The following is a 23,928-nucleotide window of genomic DNA, read 5'->3' as shown; positions in this document are numbered from 1 at the left end:
GGAAAGGAAGAGGCGTGGGGAGGGAAGATAAGAGGGGTAGGGGATGGAAAGGAAGAGGCGTGGGGAGGAAGATAAGAGGCGTAGGGAGGGAAGATAAGAGGCGTGGGGAGGGAAGATGAGAGGCGTGGGGAGGGAAGATAAGAGGCGTGGGGAGGAAGATATGAGGCGTGGGGAGGGAAGATAAGAGGCGTAGGGGAGGGAAGATAAGAGGCGTGGGGGAGGGAAGATATGAGGCGTAGGGGAGGGAAGATAAGAGGCGTGGGGGAGGGAAGATAAGAGGCGTAGGGGAGGGAAGATAAGATGCGTGGGGGAGGGAAGATAAGAGGCGTTGGGGAGGGAAGATATGAGGTGTGGGGAGGGAAGATAAGAGGCGTGGGGAGGGAAGATAAGAGGCGTGGGGAGGGACGATCAGAGGCGTGGGTGAGGGAAGATAAGCGGCGTAGGGGAGGGAAGATATGAGGCGTCGGGGAGGGAAGATAAGAGGCGTGGAGGAGGGAAGATAAGAGGCGTGGGGAGGGAAGATAAGAGGCGTTGGGGAGGGAAGATAAGAGGCGTGGGTGAGGGAAGATAAGAGGCGTGGGGAGGGAAGATAAGAGGCGTGGGGAGGGAAGATATGAAGCGTGGGGAGGGAAGATAAGAGGCGTGGGGAGGAAGATAACAGGCGTGGGGATGGAAAGGAAGAGGCGTGGGGAGGGAAGATAAGAGGGTAGGGGATGGAAAGGAAGAGGCGTGGGGAGGGAAGATAAGAGGCGTGGAGGAGGGAAGATATGAGGTGTAGGGGAGGGAAGATACGAGGCGTGGGGGAGGGAAGATAAGAGGCGTAGGGGAGGGAAGATAAGAGGCGTGGGGGAGGGAAGAGGCGTGGGGAGGGAAGATATGAGGCGTGGGGGAGGGAAGATAAGAGGCGTAGGGGATGGAAGCTAAGAGGCGTGGGGAGGGAAGATAAGAGGCGTGGGGAGGGAAGATAAGAGGCGTGGGGAGGGAAGATAAGAGGCGTGGGGAGGGAAGATAAGAGGCGTGGGGAGGGAAGATAAGAGGCGTGGGGAGGGAAGCTAAGAGGCGTGGGGAGGGAAGATATGAGGCGTGGGGAGGAAGATAAGAGGCGTGGGGAGGGAAGATAAGAGGCGTGGGGAGGGAAGATAAGAGGCGTGGGGGAGGGAAGATAAGAGGCGTGGGGGAGGGAAGATAAGAGGCGTAGGGGATGGAAAGGAAGAGGCGTGGGGGAGGGAAGATAAGAGGCGTGGGGGATGGAAAGGAAGAGGCGTGGGGAGGGAAGATAAGAGGGTAGGGGATGGAAAGGAAGAGGCGTGGGGAGGGAAGATATGAGGCGTGGGGGAGGGAAGATAACAGGCGTGGGGGATGGAAAGGAAGAGGCGTGGGGGAGGGAAGATAAGAGGCGTGGGGAGGGAAGGTAAGAGGCGTGGGGGAAGATAAGAGGCGTGGGGGAGGGAAGATAAGAGGCGTGAGGGATGGAAAGGAAGAGGCGTGGGGGAGGGAAGATAAGAGGCGTTGGGGATGGAAAGGAAGAGGCGTGGGGGAGGGAAGATAAGAGGCGTGGGGGAGGGAAGATAAGAGGCGTAGGGGATGGAATGGAAGAGGCGTGGGGGAGGGAAGATAAGAGGCGTGGGGGAGGGAAGATTAGAGGCGTAGGGGAAGGAAAGGAAGAGGCGTGGGGAGGGAAGATAAGAGGCGTGGGGAAGGAAAGGAAGAGGCGTGGGGAGGGAAGATAAGAGGCGTGGGGAGGGAAGATATGGGGCGTGGGGGAGGGAAGATTAGAGGCGTAGGGGAAGAAAAGGAAGAGGCGTGGGGGAGGGAAGATAAGACGTGGGGAGGGAAGATATGAGGCGTGGGGGAGGGAAGGTAAGAGGCGTGGGGAGGAAGATAAGAGGCGTGGGGATGGAAAGGAAGAGGCGTGGGGAGGGAAGATAAGAGGCGTGGGGAGGGAAGATTAGAGGCGTAGGGGAAGGAAAGGAAGAGGCGTGGGGAGGGAAGATAAGAGGCGTGGGGAGGGAAGATTAGAGGCGTGGGGAAGGAAAGGAAGAGGCGTGGGGAGGGAAGATAAGAGGCGTGGGGAGGGAAGATAAGAGGCGTGGGGAGGAAGATAAGAGGCGTGTGGGAGGGAAGATAAGAGGCGTGGGGAGGGAAGATAAGAGGCGTGGGGAGGGAAGATAAGAGGCGTGGGGAGGGAAGATAAGAGGCGTGGGGAGGGAAGATAAGAGGCGTGGGGAAGGAAAGGAAGAGGCGTGGGGAGGGAAGATAAGAGGCGTGGGGAGGGAAGATAAGAGGCGTGGGGGAGGGAAGATAAGAGGCGTGGGGGAAGGAAGGGAAGAGGCGTGGGGGAGGGAAGATAAGAGGCGTGGGGGAGGGAAGATAAGAGGCGGAGGGGAAGGAAAGGAAGATGCGAGGGGGAGGGAATATAAGAGGCGTAGGGGAAGGAAGGAAGAGGCGTGGGGAGGGAAGATAAGAGGCGTGGGGAGGGAAGATAAGAGGCGTGGGGAGGGAAGATAAGAGGCGTGGGGAAGGAAGGAAGAGGCGTGGGGAGGGAAGATAAGAGGCGTGGGGAGGGAAGATAAGAGGCGTAGGGAAGGAAAGGAAGAGGCGTGGGGGAGGGAAGATAAGAGGCGTGGGGGAGGGAAGATTAGAGGCGTAGGGGAAGGAAAGGAAGAGGCGTGGGGGAGGGAAGATAAGAGGCGTGGGGGAAGGAAGGGAAGAGGCGTGGGGGAGGGAATTCAATAAATCTTTAACAGCTGGAAAAGTTTCGTCAGTTTGGAAACTTGCAAATGTTACACCAATTTTCAAAAAGGGGGACAAGTCTCATCCAGGAAACTATCGACCAATTAGCCTGACATCTATTGTTTGTAAGTTAATGGAGACTATCATTCGCGATAATATGGTGAAATTTTTCGAATAAAATAATATGATAAATAATTCGCAACATGGCTTCCGTAGTAAACGTTCGTGTTTAACTAACTTACTTGATTTTTTTCATTATATTTTTGAGGTGTTCGATGAAAGCAGATCAGAAGATATCATATATCTGGATTTTCAAAAGGCATTTGATAAGGTCCCCCACCAACGATTGCTCAGCAAACAATTGGCGCACGGTATCTCGGGTAACATTCACAATTGGCTTGTGGACTGGCTGTCTGAGCGGAAACAGAGAGCAGTTATAAACGGTGTTACATCTAACAGGCTCGACGTCAGAATCGGCGTACCTCAAGGATCAGTGCTTGGCCCCATGCTCTTCTTAATTTATGTTAATGATATCGATGATGGGCTCACTTGCAAAGTATCAAAATTTGCTGATGACACAAAAATTGCTAGTAAAGTAACTGCGACACTCGACGAAGCTTTACAATCAGATCTAGATCGACTTGCACGTTGGGCCAATCAATGGCAAATGAAATTTAACGTTGACAAATGTAAAGTGTTGCACATCGGAAAAAATAACAATCGCGTTCGGTACGTAATGAATGGCCAACAACTTTCAGCAGTAAGTAAAAAAAAGGATCTTGGAATCACTATATCAAGCGATTTAAAGCCCGGTCAGCATTGTTCAGAGGTAGTTAAAACTGCAAACAAATTGGTTGGCTTCATCGGACGAGTCTTTAATAATAAATCGGAAAAAGTAATATTAAAACTGTATAATTCATTGGTTCGACCCCGTCTAGAGTACTGTGTACAGTTTTGGTCTCCCTACTACAGAAAAGACAGAAAAGTTGGAACGGGTTCAACGAAGAGTAACAAAGATGATTCCTAGTGTTAAAAATGTTTAAAGGGTTCAGTGATATTAATGCAGAAGATTACTTCACAATTGATCGATCAAATAGAACAAGAAGAAATCACAATTTGAAGATAAGTGGTAAAAGATTCTCGTCGCACGAAGCTAAACACTTCTTCTTCAATCGAGTTGTTAATGTTTGGAACTCTCTTCCCTGTGATGTCGTTGATAGTACAACAGTTACGGCCTTCAAGCATAGATGAGACAAGTATTTTGAATCCAACCAGCAACTAAGATATTACTCATTGTCGTAATAACGTTAAGTTCTTTCAAATAATGGTGTCTTTGTCCGCTTTTATCGCCCGGTTAGTGGTAGCAGTAATGGTAGTTCTTTCCTCTTTCCTACATAATTTCCATGCAGTTTTTCCATGCTGCATGTTTTTTTTTCCTTTCCTGCCAGCTTTGGCTGGAGGGATGGGGCGGTGGGGAGGAGCCTTCGCCTTTGCTGTCCTTCATCTTCCACCTTTGATTAGATAGTTAGTGTAGCTTGCCACAAACAGCCTCGTAGGGACCAGTAGGTCTGCTGTTGTTTGTTCTTCCTTTGTGTTCCTTTGTGGGGGAGGGAAGGGAAGAGGCTTGGGGAAAGGAAGAGGCTTGGGGGAAGGAAGAGGCTGGAGGAGGAAGTAAATATGGAGATTGGGGTTGGAGGAGGAATCAGAGAGAAGGAAAAAGACGAAGAGAATATGGAGTAAATGAGAAAAAAGTAAAAAAAATATTAAAACAAAGAAGAGGAGTGAAACAGGAGAAGGGGGAAGAAGAACCAAGCACACATTCACGGTCACGGTCCTGATCATCCCCAATCTTCCCCGATCACTCCCGATCTGCATATCATGGCCAGACCGCCGGCAAGATCGTCAGTACGCACGGTTGATGGTTTAACCAGCGTCGCACGTGCACTTTTCCGCCTGTGTACCGCACCCAGACCGGCTGCTTACCGCTTGTCAACCAACGAATATGTACGATTTTCTATGTCTCCGACTGGCGATTAATGTACGACAACTGCAGCTAAGCCTGTGGTAGGTCTCCTGTTTACCGCAGGCAGATAGGCGGCAGACCTGCGTAATGCCTGCAGGCACGTCGGCGATCAAACATGGTCGTCGCTAAACCTGCAGTGTGTGTGTGTGTGTTATATATATATATATATATATATATATATATATATATATATATATATATATATATATATATATATATATATATATATATATATATATATATATATATTTGGCTGGAGTAGGTAGGAAGACACCTACCGAACGGGCGCAAGCCACTCCCGGTGAGGTATATATGGGAGGTGAGAAGGGAGCTGAAGCCCTCCAAAGACCCTTCCCATGTCCTCACTAACCGTTTCCCTATTGTCTCACCAACACCGGAGAGTAGTTCAGCATCCTCTCTTTATCCACACCACACTACATTCACACAACATATACACCTTTTCACAAAATTAAAATTTCAAAATGGCGCACCTACACCAAGCCTCGGAGTCCCCGCCTGGGGGGGGGACCACAAATTCCCCCAGGGAGGACTCCCCTTCTGGCTGCCGACCCGAGAGGTGTCTTGATAACTCCTCGAACCTCTTTCTTCTCAATTTCTGCAACATTCGCGGTCTTCGCTCTAATTTTCATTCTGTGGAACATCATCTCTCCTCCTCTAAACCTCACCTTCTCTTCCTTACCGAAACACAGGTTTCTGAGGCTACTGACAGCAATCTCTACTCTGTTCCCTCCTACTATCTCTATCCTAAATTTCAATCCAAAGCTGGATGTTGCGCCTACGTGCGCAACGACATCACTTGCTCTCGTGCCCACGACCTTGACTCTTCTGAATTTTCCACCATCTGGTTAAGACTTCACTGTCATTCTATTACTAAATACATCTGTGCTGTTTATCTCTCACCTAACTCTACCAACTATGTACAATTCTTTGACTATTTGAATTCTAAAGTGGAGCACATCTTGACCCACTCTCCCTTCGCTGAAATCTCCATCCTAGGAGATTTCAATGTTCACCACCAGCTTTGGCTTTCATCCTCTTTCACTGACCATCCTGGTGAACAAGCTTACAACTTTGCTATCCTCAACGACCTAGAGCAGTTGGTCCAGCACCCTACACGTATTCCTGACCGTCTTGGAGATCGGCCCAACATTCTAGACCTCTTCCTTACCTCAAACCCTTCTGCTTATTCTGTCAAACTGTTCTCCGTTGGGCTCCTCCGATCACAATCTTATTTCTGCATCCTGTCCTATCGCTCCTGTACACCCTCTGGACCCACCGAAGAGGCGATGCTTCTGGCATTTTGCTTCAGCTCGGTGGGACGACCTGAGGATGTACTTTTCCGATTTCCCGTGGAATGATTATTGCTTCCAGGATAGAGACCCCTCTGTGTGTGCTCAGCGCATCACAGAGGTGATTGTCTCTGGAATGGAGGCATACATTCCTTGTTCTTTCTCTACTCCTCACGCAAAAAAGCCTTGGTTTAATCACGCTTGTTCTCGTGCTGTCAATGATAGAGAGGTAGCTCACAAAAGGTACCAGAGCCTTCAAACTAATGCTAATTATGAACTTTACATTTCTGCCCGAAATCGTGCCAAATCTATTCTCCGACTAACCAAAAATTCTTTCATTAATAGAAAATGTCAAAACCTTGCTTTCTAACTCTTCCCGTGACTTATGGCATCTAGCCAAAACATCTCCTCCAACTTCACTTCTTCATCTTTCCCTCCACTCTCAGTCCTGACGGCAACACTGCCGTCTCATCTATCTCTAAGGCTGAACTCTTCTCTCAAACTTTTCTAAAACTCCACTCTGGACGATTCTGGGCATATTCCTCCTACTCATCCTCCTCTGACTCCTTTATGCCTGTTATAAAGATTCTTCAAAATGATGTTTTCTATGCCCTCTCTGGCCTCAATCCTCAGAAGGCTTCTGGACCGGATGGAGTGCCTCCTATTGTCCTTAAAAACTGTGCCTCCGTGCTGTCACCCTGCCGGGTCAAACTCTTTCGCCTCTGCCTGTCAACATCTACCTTTCCTTCTTGCTGGAAGTATGCCTTCATACAGCCTGTACCTAAGAAGGGTGACCGCTCCAATCCCTCAAACTACCGTCCTATTGCTTTACTTTCTTGTCTATCTAAAGCTTTTGAATCAATCCTTAACCGGAAGATTCAAAAGCACCTTTCCACTTCTGACCTTCTATCTGATCGCCAGTATGGGTTCCGCAAGGGGCGTTCTACTGGTGATCTCCCAGCCTTCTTAACTGACTCTTGGTCATCCTCTCTTAGCCGTTTCGGTGAAACTTTTGCTATTGCGCTGGACATATCAAAAGCTTTTGATAGGGTCTGGCACAAATCTTTGCTTTCCAAACTACCCTCCTACGGTTTCTATCCTTCTCTCTGTACCTTTATCCCCAGTTTCCTTTCTGACCATTCTATTTCTGCCGTGGTAGACGGTCACTGTTCTTCTCCTAAATCTATTAACAGTGGTGTCCCACAGGGTTCTGTCCTATCTCCCACTCTTTTTCTGTTGTTCATTGATGATCTTCTTTCCAAAACGAACTGTCCTATCCATTCCTACGCCGATGATTCCACTCTGCATTATTCAACTTCTTTTAATAGAAGACCCACCCTTCAGGAACTTAACGACTCAAGGCTGGAGACTGCAGAACGCTTAGCCTCAGACCTTACTATTATTTCCGATTGGGGCAAGAAGAACCTGGTGTCCTTCAACGCCTCAAAAACAGTTTCTCCACCTATCCACTCGACACAATCTTCCAAACAACTATCCCCTATTCTTTGACAACACCCAGCTATCACCTTCCTCAACACTAAACATTCTCGGTCTATCCTTAACTCAAAATCTCAACTGGAAACTTCATATCTCATCTCTTACTAAATCAGCTTCCTCGAGGCTGGGCGATTTGTACCGTCTCCGCCAGTTCTTCTCCCCTGCACAGTTGTTGTCCATATACAGGGGCCTTGTCCGCCCTCGTATGGAGTATGCATCTCATGTGTGGGGGGGCTCCACTCACGCAGCTCTTCTGGACAGAGTGGAGGCTAAGGCTCTTCGTCTCATCAGCTCTCCTCCTCATACTGATAGTCTTCTACCTCTTAAATTCCGCCGCAATGTTGCCTCTCTTTCTATCTTCTATCGATATTTCCACGCTGACTGCTCTTCTGAACCTGCTAACTGCATGCCTCCCCCCCTCCCGCGGCCCCGCTGCACTCGACTTTCTACTCATGCGCATCCCTATACTGTCCAAACCCCTTATGCAAGAGTTAACCAGCATCTTCACTCTTTCATCCCTCACGCTGGTAAACTCTGGAACAATCTTCCTTCATCTGTATTTCCTCCTGCCTACGACTTAAACTCTTTCAAGAGGAGGGTATCAGGACACCTCTCCTCCCGAAACTGACCTATCTTTCGGCCACCTCTTTGGATTATTTTTAGGAGCAGTGAGTAGCGGGCTTTTTTTTTTTATTAATGTTTGCTTTTTGTGTGCCCTTGAACTGTCTCCTTTGCTGTAAAAAAAAAAAAAAATATATATATATATATATATATATATATATATATATATATATATATATATATATATATATATATATATATATATATATATTCACGGTATCTCATCCTGGACGATGATTTTCTGGCGTCACGATAAGCTCCGCCCCTTCCTCGAGCTTCAGCCCCGCCCCATCCTCGAAGCGCGACGTTTTATCGTTAGTGTCTTGTACATTTTTCATATTTTTATCGGCGTCGCAGAAGCCGATCAACAGATTGTCCATCTTCCTAATGTTGTTGTTGTTGTTCTCTTGAAGTTGTTTTCCTGGCTTACCCATGCATTGTAGACATGACATTGTATAATAACAGTTGTTAGCCCTGATGCACTCTACAACATGGCATTATAAACAAAGTCAGCTTTTTTTTTTTCGTTTTGGCCTGTGGCGCCGGTAGGCCTTCATAGTAGGGCCTGATGGTCGGCCCCAGCCCGTTGTGGTGCAGGCAAGTATTTATAGTGGCGCCATCTTTACTTCTCAGCATTTTCCACTTTAGACCCCTAGTTGCATAACATAAATTGTTGGGGGATTTTTGGAGGGTCATGCGATGACAATCTAGCACAGTTTTTGTGCTATTAACACGTGTTTGGCATGGTTTCGTGTGCTGTGGCCTCGTGTCCAGTGAAATGGGAGAACAAAAGAAAATTTATAATCTTTCATAGTTTTCCAAGGAACAGAAAACTTAGAAAAATATGAATAGAGGTCTGCAAAAGAAAAGACATGCGATAATACGGCGACGTGAAGAAGTGCCATTATATTTATTCAATGCACTTTAGTGTTCAGTGTTTCAATTTCCACCTAACAAATGAAAAGATAAAGCTCTCCATAACATCACAGTCCTGCCCAACGCTTAACCTACCAAGACTGGATAACACCACCAGGAACTGCATTTCAAATGAAGAACACATAGAGTGAGTATTGATAATATTGATAATAATACACCATGGCGGGGTATAGAATTTCATACAAAAATTTATGAGGTCAAATGTTTGGATATATCTTAACTCTTATAATGTTGTAATATTACCTGTAGATGGTAGATGGTAGCCTCATTCATATCATGATCATATTAAAGGAGAGAGCGACAAGGTAAGTGACATTTTGAAGGTTGCATTGCTATTATTGTTAATATTAGATTACTGTAATAATTATTGTTATAATCATTATCATCGTTATTATTATTATTATTATTATTATTATTATTATTATTATTATTATAGCTATAATAATACCATTGTCATCATTAACATTATTGTTATGCATGGCATAGCTGCGTTAATTTGTATCACTGATTTAGTAAGCTACTCGATGTAAAAAAATTAGAAAGATATTAGTTATTGCAAAAAGAGAGCAAATGGCGTAAAAAAAAGCGAATTATTTCGATAGGTAACTCATCGAAATTATTGTTTAAGTTTGTTTTGCTATACTTGATAATCTATATAGTTCTGTCCTTGACTTTTATACTATTTTTCATGTAACTTTAAGGAATGCAGCAGGTATGAATTTTTAAATTAAACTCCAATTATGAAGATAGTTTATATAGGGTCCAAGCAGAGCTCATTATGTCCTGTCTCCATATTTATATTTGTTCACTTTCTCTTTAAATTTATGCACGTTTTGAGCCTCAACAATCACCTCTCCACTCAAGCTGTTCCAGATGTCAATTAATACTTCGATGTTGGAAACTGTACTACTGGGATCTTAATGTCGCTCAAACATATTACTCTTGCTGTGTTTCTTTGTACTAGTGCAGCGCCCGTGCCCGTCAGCACTACCTGGCACAGTGTATATACTATATGTGTACCTTACCGGTACTGATATATATTAAAGACTCCTTGGACTGGGCTGTCGTCTAATGTTGTTGAGGTCGCACCCTACACCAACATAATTTGTTTCTCTGTATGCGTGTGCTGTATATTGAATTTAATCATTTGTATGGGTATGTGATGCCATGTAAATAATAAATTTCATAAGAAGAATCGATGTTCTTACCATTACAGCTCCATATTTTTACTTATAATGCAGTGAGCTATGCACTCGCCACGAAGACAACGAGGAAGGGACGTGGCCAAGCGTGGCTAGGCTAAGACTGGCCAACGAGTGATCTCCTTCCGCCCGTATGACGATACCTTCTCTATACTTGCCTTGGTGTGAGGGAGGACCGTGGGATAGCGCAGGACTGCCAGACGTGTTCCTTCCTGGTTCGTTGGGTTCGAAATTTCTAGTGCAGCCTGGATTCATTATATCCAGATGTGGAATAACGTTGCCGACTTTATCCAGGGTTGTCCTGGAGCGCGATCAAGCCTCTCTATCGCTAGCAAGTGCACTAGCACGGAGGGGACCTACTATCCATATCAGACCCTATGACATACCGTTTTTCGCAAATATCTTTCAAACGAAGACTCGGATCAGCATGGTGCTTTGGCACAGATTGTTTCACACACTCCGCTAATTGTTGACGCTATTGTGCATTGCCAGATGCGGTTAATTATGGCGTTTACTCTTGACTGTGATGGCAAAACCTGCGTGAGCCACTTACACATTCGGACAGGTGAGACGTGACGTATTTGTGACGTGTATTCACCACCTACCTCCACCCCTGGCTTCCCCTACTCCCATCCCTCCCTTTCCCTCCCTCCTACCCTCCTCCCCCGCACTCTCTCCCTCCGCCCTCTTTCTCCCCCAACCCGGCCCCCCCTCTCTCTCTCTCTCTCTCTCTCTCTCTCTCTCTCTCTTGCGATGTGCATGAGATATGAATATATGCACACGTATGACTTGAATTAATGGCAGATAAATATAAATTATATGCCGTCTGCATCAGCATGAACGATGATGACGAGGATGACCTGTTTGTCGATGGTGATGAATATTGGAGTAACATAATATGTTACTTCTCATGTGGTCAGTTATTTACATTATTAATCCACCCAGCATATACTCGCTATCTATTTTTTGTGTGCTATGACTTTTTAACATATCTACATGAACACATATCGTATGGCAGTCTTTTCCTAATATCAGAATATTTTTTTCATATATTTCTCCAATTTCGTTTCACGTTTTTACTCTGCAATGAATTCCCGCTTCAATTCCACCCTTATTCCTTTCCTTCTCTTACGCGATTTCCTACAAATGATCAAGCGTCAGCTATGTAATTCATCCCATCATACATAAGAACATAAGAACATAAGAACGTAAGGAGTCTGCAAGAGGCCGGTTGGCCTATACAAGGCAGCTCCTGTACACTCAACCCCACCTTACCTCATCATCCATGGCTTTATTTAACCTCTTCTTGAATGTGTCTATGGTATTGGCACCCACAACATGACTCCCAAGCCTGTTCTATTCGTCCACCACTCTATTGGTGAACCAATTCTTGCCTATGTTTTTGTTGAATCTGAATTTGTCTAACTTAAATCCTTTGCCACGCGTCCTACCTGGTTCTTTAACTAACAAAATCTTATTGACATCCCCTTTACGCTTTACGCTTTACGCTCAACGTATCCTGTGGGAAGGAGGGTCATACACTCGTACAACTTTTAATGGGTGTATAATTGCCAAACAAACCTCATGCAACACTTAAGCAACATCCAGTTACGCTGGAACAGAAATCAGGGTCGTGTGCAAAAAGCACCATACCATACTTAGCATATACTTTCGAGTTATCCGCCATTATAGACAAGTCATATGTGTGCAAAGCTTCATATCGCATGTACACCAAGAGAGAGAGAGAGAGAGAGAGAGAGAGAGAGAGAGAGAGAGAGAGAGAGAGAGAGAGACAGGAGAGGGTGAGGTATGAGGGAGAAAGAGGGCGGGAGGAGAGAGTGCGGGGGAGAAGGAGGAGGGTAGGAGGGAGGGAAAGGGAGGGATGGGAGTAGGGGAAGCCAGGGGTGGAGGTAAGTGGTGGATACACGTCACAAATACGTCACGCCTCACCTGTCCGAATGTGTAAGTGGCTCATGCAGGTTTTGAAATCACGGTCAGGAGTAAACGCCATAATTAACCGCATCTGGCATTGCACAATAGCGTCAAAAATTAGCGGAGTGTGTTAAACAATCTGTGCCAAAGTCCCATGCTGATCCGAGTCTTCGTTTGAAAGATATTTACGTAAAACCGTATGTCATAGGGTCTGATATGGAGAGTAAATATATATATATATATATATATATATATATATATATATATATATATATATATATATATATATATATATATATATATATATATATATATACGTCATCATTTGCTTTTATAATAATATAAATATACTTGGGTGGGACGAATCCCGACAAGCATTCGACAAAAGTCCGTGTCAAAATTCATGTATGTATTCAGGATGGTATGTCTCACGATACGGGATGGCTGACGACACCACACCGGCACAGAGAGAGAGAGAGAGAGAGAGAGAGAGAGCGCAAGGAGTAAAGATTAGAACTAACATTCCTTGAGGCGAGGCAGCCGTCCTCTCCGAGTTGCCGGGGGCAGATATACACACAAGTCCGGTGTGTTTGTGTGTGTGTGTGTGTGTGTGTGTGTGTGTGTGTGTGTGTGTAATAATAATAATAGTAATAATAATAATAATAATAGTAATAATAATAATAATAATAATAATAAATGGTTTACTCATTTGCTGGCAGCCGTAAGGCTGAAAATACACAAAATACAATGAGATTTATATGATGACTAATGGGGGAAATGGGGATGGGTGGTTGGTTGGTGTGTGTGTGTGTGTGTGTGTGTGTGTGTGTGTGTGTGTGTTTTGGGGTGGAGGGGTCGTTTGATCATGGAGGTATTTATGGCTTTTACAAGTGCCGGTGATGTGCTAAGCCGTTACCTGTCCGTGCGAGCTCTGACCGAGACGAGAATATTGTGGTGGCTTGTGGGTCTTGTGGGGGATTGGAGGGCGGGTGGGAGTAGGTCACTATGGCGGGGGTTGCGGAGGAGGGATTTGCCGAATTTGGTTAGGATTATGTGGTATAGGTCCTGAAGGGTGGGCAGATTCAGCTGGGTGAGTGCGTTCTCATAGTTGGTGTAAGAACTGCCCAGAATCTGTCTGCAAGCCCGCTTCTGCACTCTCTCTAGTTGGCGCTGCTGGGTCTTGTTGATGGAGTAAGCCGAAGCAGGAGAGGCGTAGAGGAGTCTGGGGGGGAAGAAGGTGGTGTACAGGCTCTTGAGCGTCCTTTGGGGGGCTTCCAGTGCTTTCATGGGCCTCAAATTGAAAAGTTTGTTGGAAGCCGCCCTGATGATGGTGGTGACTTGCTTGCCCCGCTTAGCTCGCTGTCCAAGGTAACTCTAAGTAGTTTGGTGGATTCAACCACCTGCAGCTGGTGAGGGCCAATCTTCAGGGCTGGCGGTGGGATGGCAGCGGTGGAGGTGTGGAAATGCATCGCCACCGTCTTGTTGGTGTTGATGGTGAGGTGGTTGTCTTGCGTCCAGCTCTGCAGTCGGTCCAGAATGTGTTGTAGGGGCGTGTAGTCAGGGGCTGTGTTGTTGATGGAGATGCGCACTGTAGAAACATCCACATACTTCCAGCGATGAGGGACGTCTATCAGTGCATTGTTAATCAGAATGAGTAAACAAAGAGGCCCTATGCGCGTCCCTTGTGGCACCCCAGCAGAGAGGGGCTGGAGGGTGGAGGTGCAGCCCTGATGACGTACGACTTGGCGCCGGTGCGTCAGAAAATCAGCCAGCCAGGATGTAAGGTAGGAGGGAAGGCTGATGTTTATGGCCTTGGTGATGACGATGGTGTGGTCAACCAGGTCGAAGGGTTTTCGAAAGTCAAATAAGGCGAGGGCAATGGATGTTTTTTTTTTCTGGTTTCCAGGTTTTTAAGACTGAAATCAAGGAAACTAATGAGGCAATGTTTTTTTTTTTTTTTTTACAGCTAAGAAGACAGTTCAAGGGCGTAAGTAAAAAAAAAAAGTTTAAAAAAAAGCCCGTTTCTCACTGCTCCCGAACAGAGGTCAAAGGAGTGTCCAAAGCGAGAAGTCAATTTTGGGAGGAGAGGTGTCCGGATATCCTCCTCCTGAAAGAGTTCAAGTCGTAGGCAGGAGGAAATACAGCTGAAGGAAGATTGTTCCAGAGTTTATCAGCGTGAGGGATGAAGGAGTGAAGAGGCTGGTTGACTCTTGCATAAGGGGTTTGGAGAGTATAGGGATGAGCATGAGTAGAAAGTCGTGTACAGCGGGGCCGCGGGAGGAGGGGAGGCATGCAGTTAGCAAGTTCAGAAGAGCAGTCAGCATGAAAATATCGATAGCAGATAGAAAGAGAGGCAACATGGCGGCGGAATTTGAGAGGTAAAAGACTATCAGTATGAGGAGGAGAGCTGATAAGACGAAGAGCCTTTGACTCCACTCTGTCAAGGAGAGCTGTGTGAGTGGATCCCCCCCCACACATGAGATGCATACTCCATACGAGGGCGGACAAGGCCCCTGTAAATGGATAGCAACTGTGCGGGGGAGAAGAACTGGCGGAGACGGTACAGAACGCCCAGCCTCGAGGAAGCTGATTTAGTAGGAGATGAGATATGAAATTTCCAGTTGAGGTTTTGAGTTAAGGATAGACCGAGGATGTTTAGTGTTGAGGAAGGTGATAGCTGAGTGTTGTCAAAGAATAGTGGATAGTTGTTTGGAAGATTGTGTCGAGTAGATAGGTGGAGAAACTGTGTTTTTGAGGCGTTGAAGGACACCAGGTTCATCTTGCCCCAATCGGAAATAATAGTAAGGTCTGAGGCTAAGCGTTCTGTTGCCTCCAGCCTTGAATCGTTAAGTTCCTGTATGGTGGGTCTTCTATTAAAAGAAGTTGAGTAATGCAGAGTGGAGTCATCGGCGTAAGAATGGATAGGACAGTTCGTTTTGGAAAGAAGATCATCAATGAACAACAGAAAGAGAGTGGGAGATAGGACAGAACCCTGTGGGACACCACTGTTAATAGGTTTAGGGGAAGAACAGTGACCGTCTACCACAGCAGAAATAGAACGGTCAGAAAGGAAACTGGAGAAAAAGGTACAGACAGAAGGATAGAAACCGTAGGAGAGTAGTTTGGAAAGCAAAGATTTGTGCCAGACCCTATCAAAAGCTTTTGATATGTCCAGCGCAATAGCAAAAGTTTCACCGAAACGGATAAGAGAGGATGACCAAGATACAGTTAGGAAGGCAAGGAGATCACCAGTAGAACACCCCTTGCGGAACCCATGCTGGCGATCAGAAGTGGAAAGGTGCTTTTGAATCTTCCGGTTAAGGATTGATTCAAAAGCTTTAGATAGACAAGAAAGTAAAGCTATAGGACGGTAATTTGAGGGATTGGAACGGTCACCCTTCTTAGGCACAGGCTGTATGAAGGCATACTTCCAGCAGGAAGGAAAGGTAGATGTTGACAGGCAGAGGCGAAAGAGTTTGACCAGGCAGGGTGACAGCACGGAGGCACAGTTTCTAAGGACAATAAGAGGCACTCCATCAGGTCCATAAGCCTTCTGAGGATTGAGGCCAGAGAGGGCATAGAAAACATAATTTTGAGGAATCTTTATAACAGGCATAAAAGAGTCAGAGGGGGGAGGGTGAGTAGGAGGAATATGCCCAGAATCGTCCAGAGTGAAGTTTTTAGAAAAAGTTTGAGAGAAGAGTTCAGCCTTAGAGATAAATGAGACGGCAGTGTTGCCGTCAGGACTGAGGAGTGGAGGGAAAGATGAAGAAGTGAAGTTGGAGAAGATGTTTTTGGTTAGATGCCAGAAGTCACGGGAGGAGTTAGAGAGAGCAAGGTTTTGGCATTTTCTATTAATGAAAGAGCTTTTGGTTAGTCGGAGAATAGATTTGGCACGATTCCGGGCAGAAATGTAAAGTTCGTAGTTAGCATTAGTTTGAAGGCTCTGGTACCTTTTCTGAGCTGCCTCTCTATCATTGACAGCACGAGAGCAAGCGTAATTAAACCAAGGCTTTTTAGCGTGATGAGTAGAGAAAGTAGGTGGAATGTATGCCTCCATTCCAGAGACAATCACCTCTGTGATGCGCAGAGCACGCACAGAGGGGTCTCCATCCTAGAAGCAGTAATCATTCCACGGGAAATCAGAAAAGTACATCCTCAGGTCGTCCCACCGAGCTGAAGCAAAATGCCAGAAGCATCGCCTCTTCGGCGGGTCCAGAGGGTGTACAGGAGCGATAGGACAGGATACAGAAATAAGATTGTGATCGGAGGAGCCCAACGGAGAGAACAGTTTGACAGAATAAGCAGAAGGGTTTGAGGTAAGGAAGAGGTCTAGAATGTTGGGCCTGTCTCCAAGACGGTCGGGAATACGTGTAAGGTGCTGGACCAACTGCTCTAGGTCGTTGAGGATAGCAAAGTTGTAGGCTTGTTTACCAGGCCGGTCAGTGAAAGAGGATGAAAGCCAAAGCTGGTGGTGAACATTGATATCTCCTAGGATGGAGATTTCAGCGAAGGGGGAGTGGGTCAAGATGTGCTCCACTTTAGAGTTCAAATAGTCAAAGAATTTTACATAGTTAGTAGAGTTAGGTGAGAGGTAAACAGCACAGATGTATTTAGTAATAGAATGACAATGAAGTCTTAGCCAGATGGTGGAAAATTCTGAGGATCAAGGTTGTGGGCACGAGAGCAAGTGATGTCGTTGCGCACGTAGGCGCAACATCCGGCTTTGGATTGAAATTTAGGATAGAGATAGTAGGAGGGAACAGAGTAGATATTGCTGTCAGTAGCCTCAGAAACCTGTATTTCGGTGAGGAAGAGAAGGTGAGGTTTAGAGGAAGAGAGATGGTGTTCCACAATGTGTTGCAGAAGAGGCTCTAACGTTGCCGAACTGCTTCTGATCAATTTTGTAATGAATAGTATCATATGTGTGTGTGTGTGTGTGTGTGTGTGTGTGTGTGTGTGTGTGTGTGTGTGTGTGTGTGTTCCTTAATTTAGGCAATGGAACGTATTATTTCGGAAAAATGTTAGCATTATTATTATAATTATCGTTATTATTATCATTATTATCATTATTATTACTATCATCATCAACATCATCACCGTCATTATCATCATTATCATCATCATCACTGCACTCAGTCACTTCGCATTTGCCGCATAGTCACCAATATCACTGTTAACGTGCCCGCGCGCCAGCCACTCAAACATCACAACTAATATACTTATCCTTTTAATTCGCGACCATCGCAACCTTTTAACATATAATTTACCGGAATCTGATGGTGGCAGAGTTTCCGGCACAACAGCATCCATTTTTTTGTTCTGTGTGTTGCTGCGGGATGTTGTAAGGCCGTGCCGCCGCGTGGGTGCATAATGGGTGCCCGGGCCGCACCTCCAAAGCCCCAGAAGCTGCCCCGCTAGGATCGAAGCCGCGCCGCCCTCTGGTGAACACAATACTAATGTTTTTTTTTTGTGTGTGTGTGTGTGTGTTAGAGAGAGAGAGAGAGAGAGAGAGAGAGAGAGAGAGAGAGAGAGAGAGAGAGAGAGAGAGACACACACACACACACACACACACACACACACACACACACACACTCACACACACACATTGTACCAGTTGGCGAAAGAGAGTCCAACTCGTGATCAGGCCATGGGTGAATTACACACACACACACACACACACACACACACACACACACACACGTTGGTATTGTGTTTTCCAGACTGCGGCGCGGCTTTGAACCTCGCGGAGCAGCTTCTGGGGCCATGGGGGTGCTTCCCGGACACCCATTATGCGGCCATTCAACACCCCGCAACAACACACACACACACACACACACACAGATACTCAACAACACACCGGGTACTCACGGTTCATTTTGTCGGTGACGGAGGCACTGGCGGGGCTGGTGTCGTTGATGTTGGAGGCAAGGCAGGTGTGCCTGGCGTTGTGGTTGTCCCGCGTGGACCACAGAATGGTGGGCCGCGCCCGTGAGTGCCGGGGACCGTGACTACGACATGGCGTCCTGGACTTGTGGAATGTGGGGAGAGGAAGACTGCGTAAATGCGCTGTCAGGATATTGGAAGTAAAGGAAGAGACTTACGGACAGACAATCAATTTTAAGTTTGAGAGAGGGAGTTAAATAAATAGTCTAGGTTTACTTTAGTCTTGTCTTTTCGTAAAACTAACCTGATATGATTTACAGAGATTAACATAGCTATTCAGACCACACAGACCCTATGGTCAAGACTAGGTGGTCTCTCCTTAAACCTAAGTGAAATTATATTTAATCGACTGCTATTGACTGCATTTTTACCTTTTTTTTTTTTACAGCAGAGACAGTTCAAGGGCATAAAAAAACACAATAATGAAAAAAAAAGTCCGCTACTCACTGCTTCTAAAAAGAGTACAGAGGAGTGGCCTAAAGAGAGGTCAATTTCGGGTGGAGAGGTGTCCTGATACCCTCCTCTTGAAAGAGTTCAAGTCGTAGGCAGGAGGAAATACAGATGAAGGAAGATTGTTCCAGAATTTACCAGCGTGAGAGATGAGAGTGAAGATGCTGCTTAACCCTTGCATAAGAGGTTTGGACAGTATAGGGATGAGCTTGAGTAAAAATCAGTGTGTGGCGAGGCTGCGGGAGGGGGGGCAGGCATGCAGTTAGCAAGTTCAGAAGAGCAGTCAGCGTGAAAATAGCGATAGAAGATAGAGAGGCAACATGGCGGCGGAATTTAAGAGGTAGAAGACTATCAGTAAGAGGAGGAGAGCTGATGAGACGAAGAGCTTTAGACTCCACTCTGTCCAGAAGAGCTGTGTGAGTGGAGCCACCCCACACGTGAGATGCATACTCCATACGAGGGCGGACAAGGCCCCTCTATATGGATAGCAGCCGTGCGGGGGAGAAGAACTGGCGGAAACGATACAGAACGCCCAACCTCGAGGAAGCTGATTTAGTGAGAAAGGATATGTGAAGATTCCAGTTAAGATTTGGAGTTAAGGATAGACCAAGGATATTTAGTGTTGAAGAAGGTGACTGCTGAGTGTTGTCGAAAAATAGGGGATAGGTGTTTGGAAGATTGTGTCGAGTTGATAGGTGGAGAAATATAGTTTTTGAGGCATTGAAGAACACAATGTTCCTTTTACCTCAATCAGAAATGATAGCAAGGTCTGAGGTTAAGCGTTCTGCAGCCTCCAGTCTGGAGTCATGTAATTCCTGTTGAGAGGTTCTTCTATTGATAGAAGTTGAATAATGCAGAGTCGTGTATATATATATATATATATATATATATATATATATATATATATATATATATATATATATATATATATATATATATATATATATATTTATATATATAGAGATATATATATTTTTTTATTGACGTTGTTGCCTATTGCGCCGGTAGGCATCTTTCCGGTGGGGCTTGATGGTCGGCCCAAGGCTTCTTCCAGGTGGGGCCTGATGGTCGGCCCAGCCCGTTCTGGCGCAGGCGAGTGTTTATAGTGGCGCCATCTTGCGTTGGCTCATGCTGCCCCCCGGAACTCGTTCTTGATTCGCTTGGACGGCTTCCTCTAGAGTCCGGGTTGATGGGTGATCTTCAGGACAGCATGTGGGTAGTTTTAAGCCACTCGGCGGTGACTGAAAAATCCGAGTGGTAGCGTGATTCGAACCCGCGTAGTCCATCACGCGGCGAATGTGGGTCCAATACGCTATCACTTCGGCCACCGCGTTTTTTTTTTATGGAAAGAAGATCATTGATGAATAACAGAAAGAAAGTGGGTTATAGGCCAGAGCCCTGTGGAACACCACTGCTGATAGGTTTAACCCTATACGTTCCGACCCGGGCCACAATTGCCCCCCCCTGAGGATTTTTGTCAAAACGATCATTTTTTTTTTATTACCAAGTTTAAAAGAAAAACAGACCTACTGATAAACGTAGAAAATACCGTAGATTAAGATGCGATATCAAAAATAACCAAAGGAGCCTCCGTTATCTTGCTAAACACGAATATTTAGAAACACCGACGCGAATCATTTTGAAGCACGGCGATACGCTGTGAAAAAAAAAACAACGTTCAAACGCCTCCGGATGACGATATTATTACTGTTATAAGTATTATATACCTGTATTGTATAGTGCTATACTGCATGTTCTGCATCTTTTATGTTAACAAAGCTTTAGCTGATACACTAAACAGACCAACAAACAAGCTGGCTGTAATAAACATAATAAAAACGTACACAGCCCGCTGTGTACGAGAGTTATTCAACGGCAGTTGGCGACACGAGCTTGTGATTGCGGCGAGGCGAGGGGTTGCTATGCTCGTTTTCTATGACGAATTATGGCACATACAATACTTATTTTGACACTACCATAAGGTGATAACTGTGTCTCGTACATATGTTAATTTCTTGTACTTTGGCCAGACAATTCCTATATATAGCTAATAAAGAAAAAAACGTACGTGCTTGGAGTGAGTCTGGGTAACTGAGGTGTTTACATGCGCCGCGAGACGCTGAGTCGGCAGGCGTTAGCTTGGTCTAAAAGCTTACACACTGACTTCACGACATCATCACCTATTCCGTTACCTGCTACCAAGGTCTGTTCGTGACGTAGGTTGACTCACAAGGAGTATAACAACAGTACTATGGCACAAAGTGAGTATGGGTTTACGGAGCCACAGGAAAATTTTATTACTGATGTTATCGGTGATTTTTTGCGAGATGTTGATGTGTTTCCTGATCCATTATCAGAGAGTGAGGCAGAAGGAAGCGAATTTGAATATCAGGATGATGCTGCAGAGGTAGATGAATGGATTCCTAACAGACATAGGAAACAGTTAGTAAGAGACAGGTTAGTAAACTCTTTGGATAGCTGCCTCAATGTAAATAACTATGATGATTTTCACCTTCCCCACGAAACCAAAGAGCATACAGTCTTCTTACAAAAGCCTAGGGGGTCACAGCCTGGGAAACAAGTAACCTGGCAAAACCAATGGACTAATAATGAGATTGAAAGTAACTTGATACGTGCAGGAAGTTTACTAGGTGAGGCAACTGAGGCTGACACAGCTATAAAAGCATGGGAATTGTTTATTACAGATCATATTATTGATGAAATAGTGCGGAACACTAATGTTAAAATTCAAAAGATAATTGACCAATTATCAGAGAGAGAAACAGTAAAGAAAGACACAGTACACATTAGAACAACAGATTCTGTAGAGATGAGAGCTTTTCTGGGCCTGTTATATGTTAGAGGTTTGTTAGGACAAAACACACATGACCAAAAACTTCTTTTCAAGGAAAAAATAGGTCACCCAATTTTGGTGCTGTCATGTCATGGCATAGATTTGCTTTTCTTCATGCTAACATAACATTTGACGATCTCGCCACTCGCCCTCAAAGATGGTTACATGACAGGTTCGCAGCAGTGAGGAACTCTTTGAGGCATTCAATGTGCGCTGTAGTTCAGTCCTACAACCAGACGACTACTTGACCATTGATGAAACCTTATATGGATGCAGAACTCAAATAGGTTTCAAACAATACAACAGGAGCAAGCCTGTCCGATATGGCCTATTATATAAGTCGATCAACGATGTAAGGTATCCGTTTACATTTAGAACAATTGTCTATTCTGGCAAACCCAAAGAAGAGCCCAGCCCCTATTACATACGCGGTACTCTGCCAACAGTCAAAGCACTAGTGAACCAGTTGAGTAGCAGTGTCAACTTGTGTGGCAAGACCATTAGTCTGGACAGACTATACACTAGCTTAGAGCTATTCGATTGGCTGTTGACGAAAGACATCACTGCTTTGGGCACACTAGATCAGTCTAGAAAAGGAATACCACCACAGATAAAGGAAGTCAATGCAAGAGAAGATAAATCTTATGAAGTGTACAAGGAAAAGTGTCAAGGAAAATGTACCTTAATTCCTATGTGAAACAAACCAAAAGCAAGGGCCTGCGTAACGTTTTGCTTTTGAGTACGCTGCCCCCCTTGTTAGGCGTCACTAAAGATGACAATCAAAAGAAGCCAGCAATATATAAACTGTATGACTTCACTAAAGGAGGCACTGATATTGTTGACCAGAGAATCAATTTTTACACAGTTAACACCAAGTCTAGAAAATGGACTGTCAATGCATTTTCATATATTTTAGAGACTGCTCGAGTGAATTCTCAAACAATATTTGGTAAAAATACCAACAAGGATCCCAGTATAAATTCAGTTAATTATGGCTGGGAGCTGGTGATGTCACTATGTATTCCACAAATACGGAGACGGAAGGAAACTCCTGGTTTGCCGCAGAGTACAATAGCTAAGATCAAACTGCTGCTAGATGACTCTGAACCTGAACTTGATGCTGTGCCTGAAGGGCAACCCGTCAGAGCAGAAAAGCGAGCGAGATGTTCAGCATGTCTAGATTCTATCCAGGGGCCAGGTTACACAAATAATAGATCTAAAGTCAAAAGGAGCAGAATAATGTGTCAAATTTGTAAACATGTTGCTTGCGATCAGCATCTAAAGCATTTATGTTGTAATTGTTACGATAAATTGAAACTATATATATATATATATATATATATATATATATATATATATATATATATATATATATATATATATATATATATATATATATATATATATATATATATATATATATATATATATATATATATATATATATATATATATATATATATATATATATATATATATATATATATATATATATATATATATATATATATATATATATATATATATATATATATATATATATATACATACAAATTATGGTACTGTACTGAAAGTTGCCAGGTAGCTAAAATATAATTTGTTGACAGTCACGATTTTATTTTCTATTTTGTTTGGCAGTGCGCTGAGCGGTTGTGTGACCCAGCAGAAAAAGACAGCAAGTCTACAGTCCGAGCCTGGCAACATTATTGTGTTGCGCACCGTTAGCTATAGTTCTTGTGTTTCTTAGCAGACATTATTAGAAATAGTTTCGGCAAATAGAGTTTTGGCGGGGCACCCCGAATTCTATCTGCTGATTAGCTTTTTTTTTTTATTATCGGGAGTCATGGAGGGTAGCACTAGCACAGGTGACTTGAGTTGCAGGGAGATGAGAAAGGTAGCCATCTTGGGACACAGCTACGTTTCTAGGCTTAGGTTTGACTCACCGATGAAGATGCCGTGGTTCGAGCTTGCTAAGTATGGTTCACCTGGGGCTAAAGTCAGTAACATCATGCAACGCCCTGTCTGGGAAGAATTTATTGACTACCAACCGAGTTCACGCTTTTGCTGTTAGGCGGAATGATATTAATGAGAACACAATACCCAGTGAGCTTGGAAGAGAAATTGCAGAGCTTGCCCTAACGGTTGAAGAACTCACTGGAGGTGCATGCCACATCATAAGCATTGAACCCCGCCTACAGCCGCAGGGTATAACACCAAGAAGGTACAAGACGGTAAAAAATGCAGTCAACAGGTGTCTCGGGAGGCTGCCGGACTCTAAATTCCGTTTCCATGGCATGGGCATAGAAAATGAGGACTTGGGGAGTGATGGAGTTCATCTAAATGCTGAAGGATCCGACATACTTCTTCATCGTCTCATTGAATTAATCGAGGAATGTTTGGGAGCTTAGGCAACTAATGTTTTCT

General features: G+C 44.9%; 1 protein-coding gene across 1 annotated transcript in view; it reads right to left on the bottom strand.

Moving 5' to 3' along the window:
• The window catches only part of LOC126994145 (carcinoembryonic antigen-related cell adhesion molecule 20-like), an 83,099-nt gene extending 59,588 nt beyond the window's left edge, over positions 1 to 23,511 (bottom strand). The window contains 2 exon segments of the mRNA XM_050853396.1: positions 18,126 to 18,323; positions 23,448 to 23,511. Of these exon segments, the coding sequence (XP_050709353.1) occupies positions 18,126 to 18,323; positions 23,448 to 23,511 (262 nt within the window).
• Positions 23,512 to 23,928: the final 417 nt, after the last annotated feature.

The sequence above is a fragment of the Eriocheir sinensis genome, unplaced genomic scaffold, assembly GCF_024679095.1.
Source record: "Eriocheir sinensis breed Jianghai 21 unplaced genomic scaffold, ASM2467909v1 Scaffold729, whole genome shotgun sequence".
Taxonomy (NCBI): Eukaryota; Metazoa; Arthropoda; class Malacostraca; order Decapoda; family Varunidae; genus Eriocheir; species Eriocheir sinensis.
The sequence above is the reverse complement of the archived record's forward strand: the minus strand, read 5'-3'. Positions and strand labels throughout refer to the sequence as shown.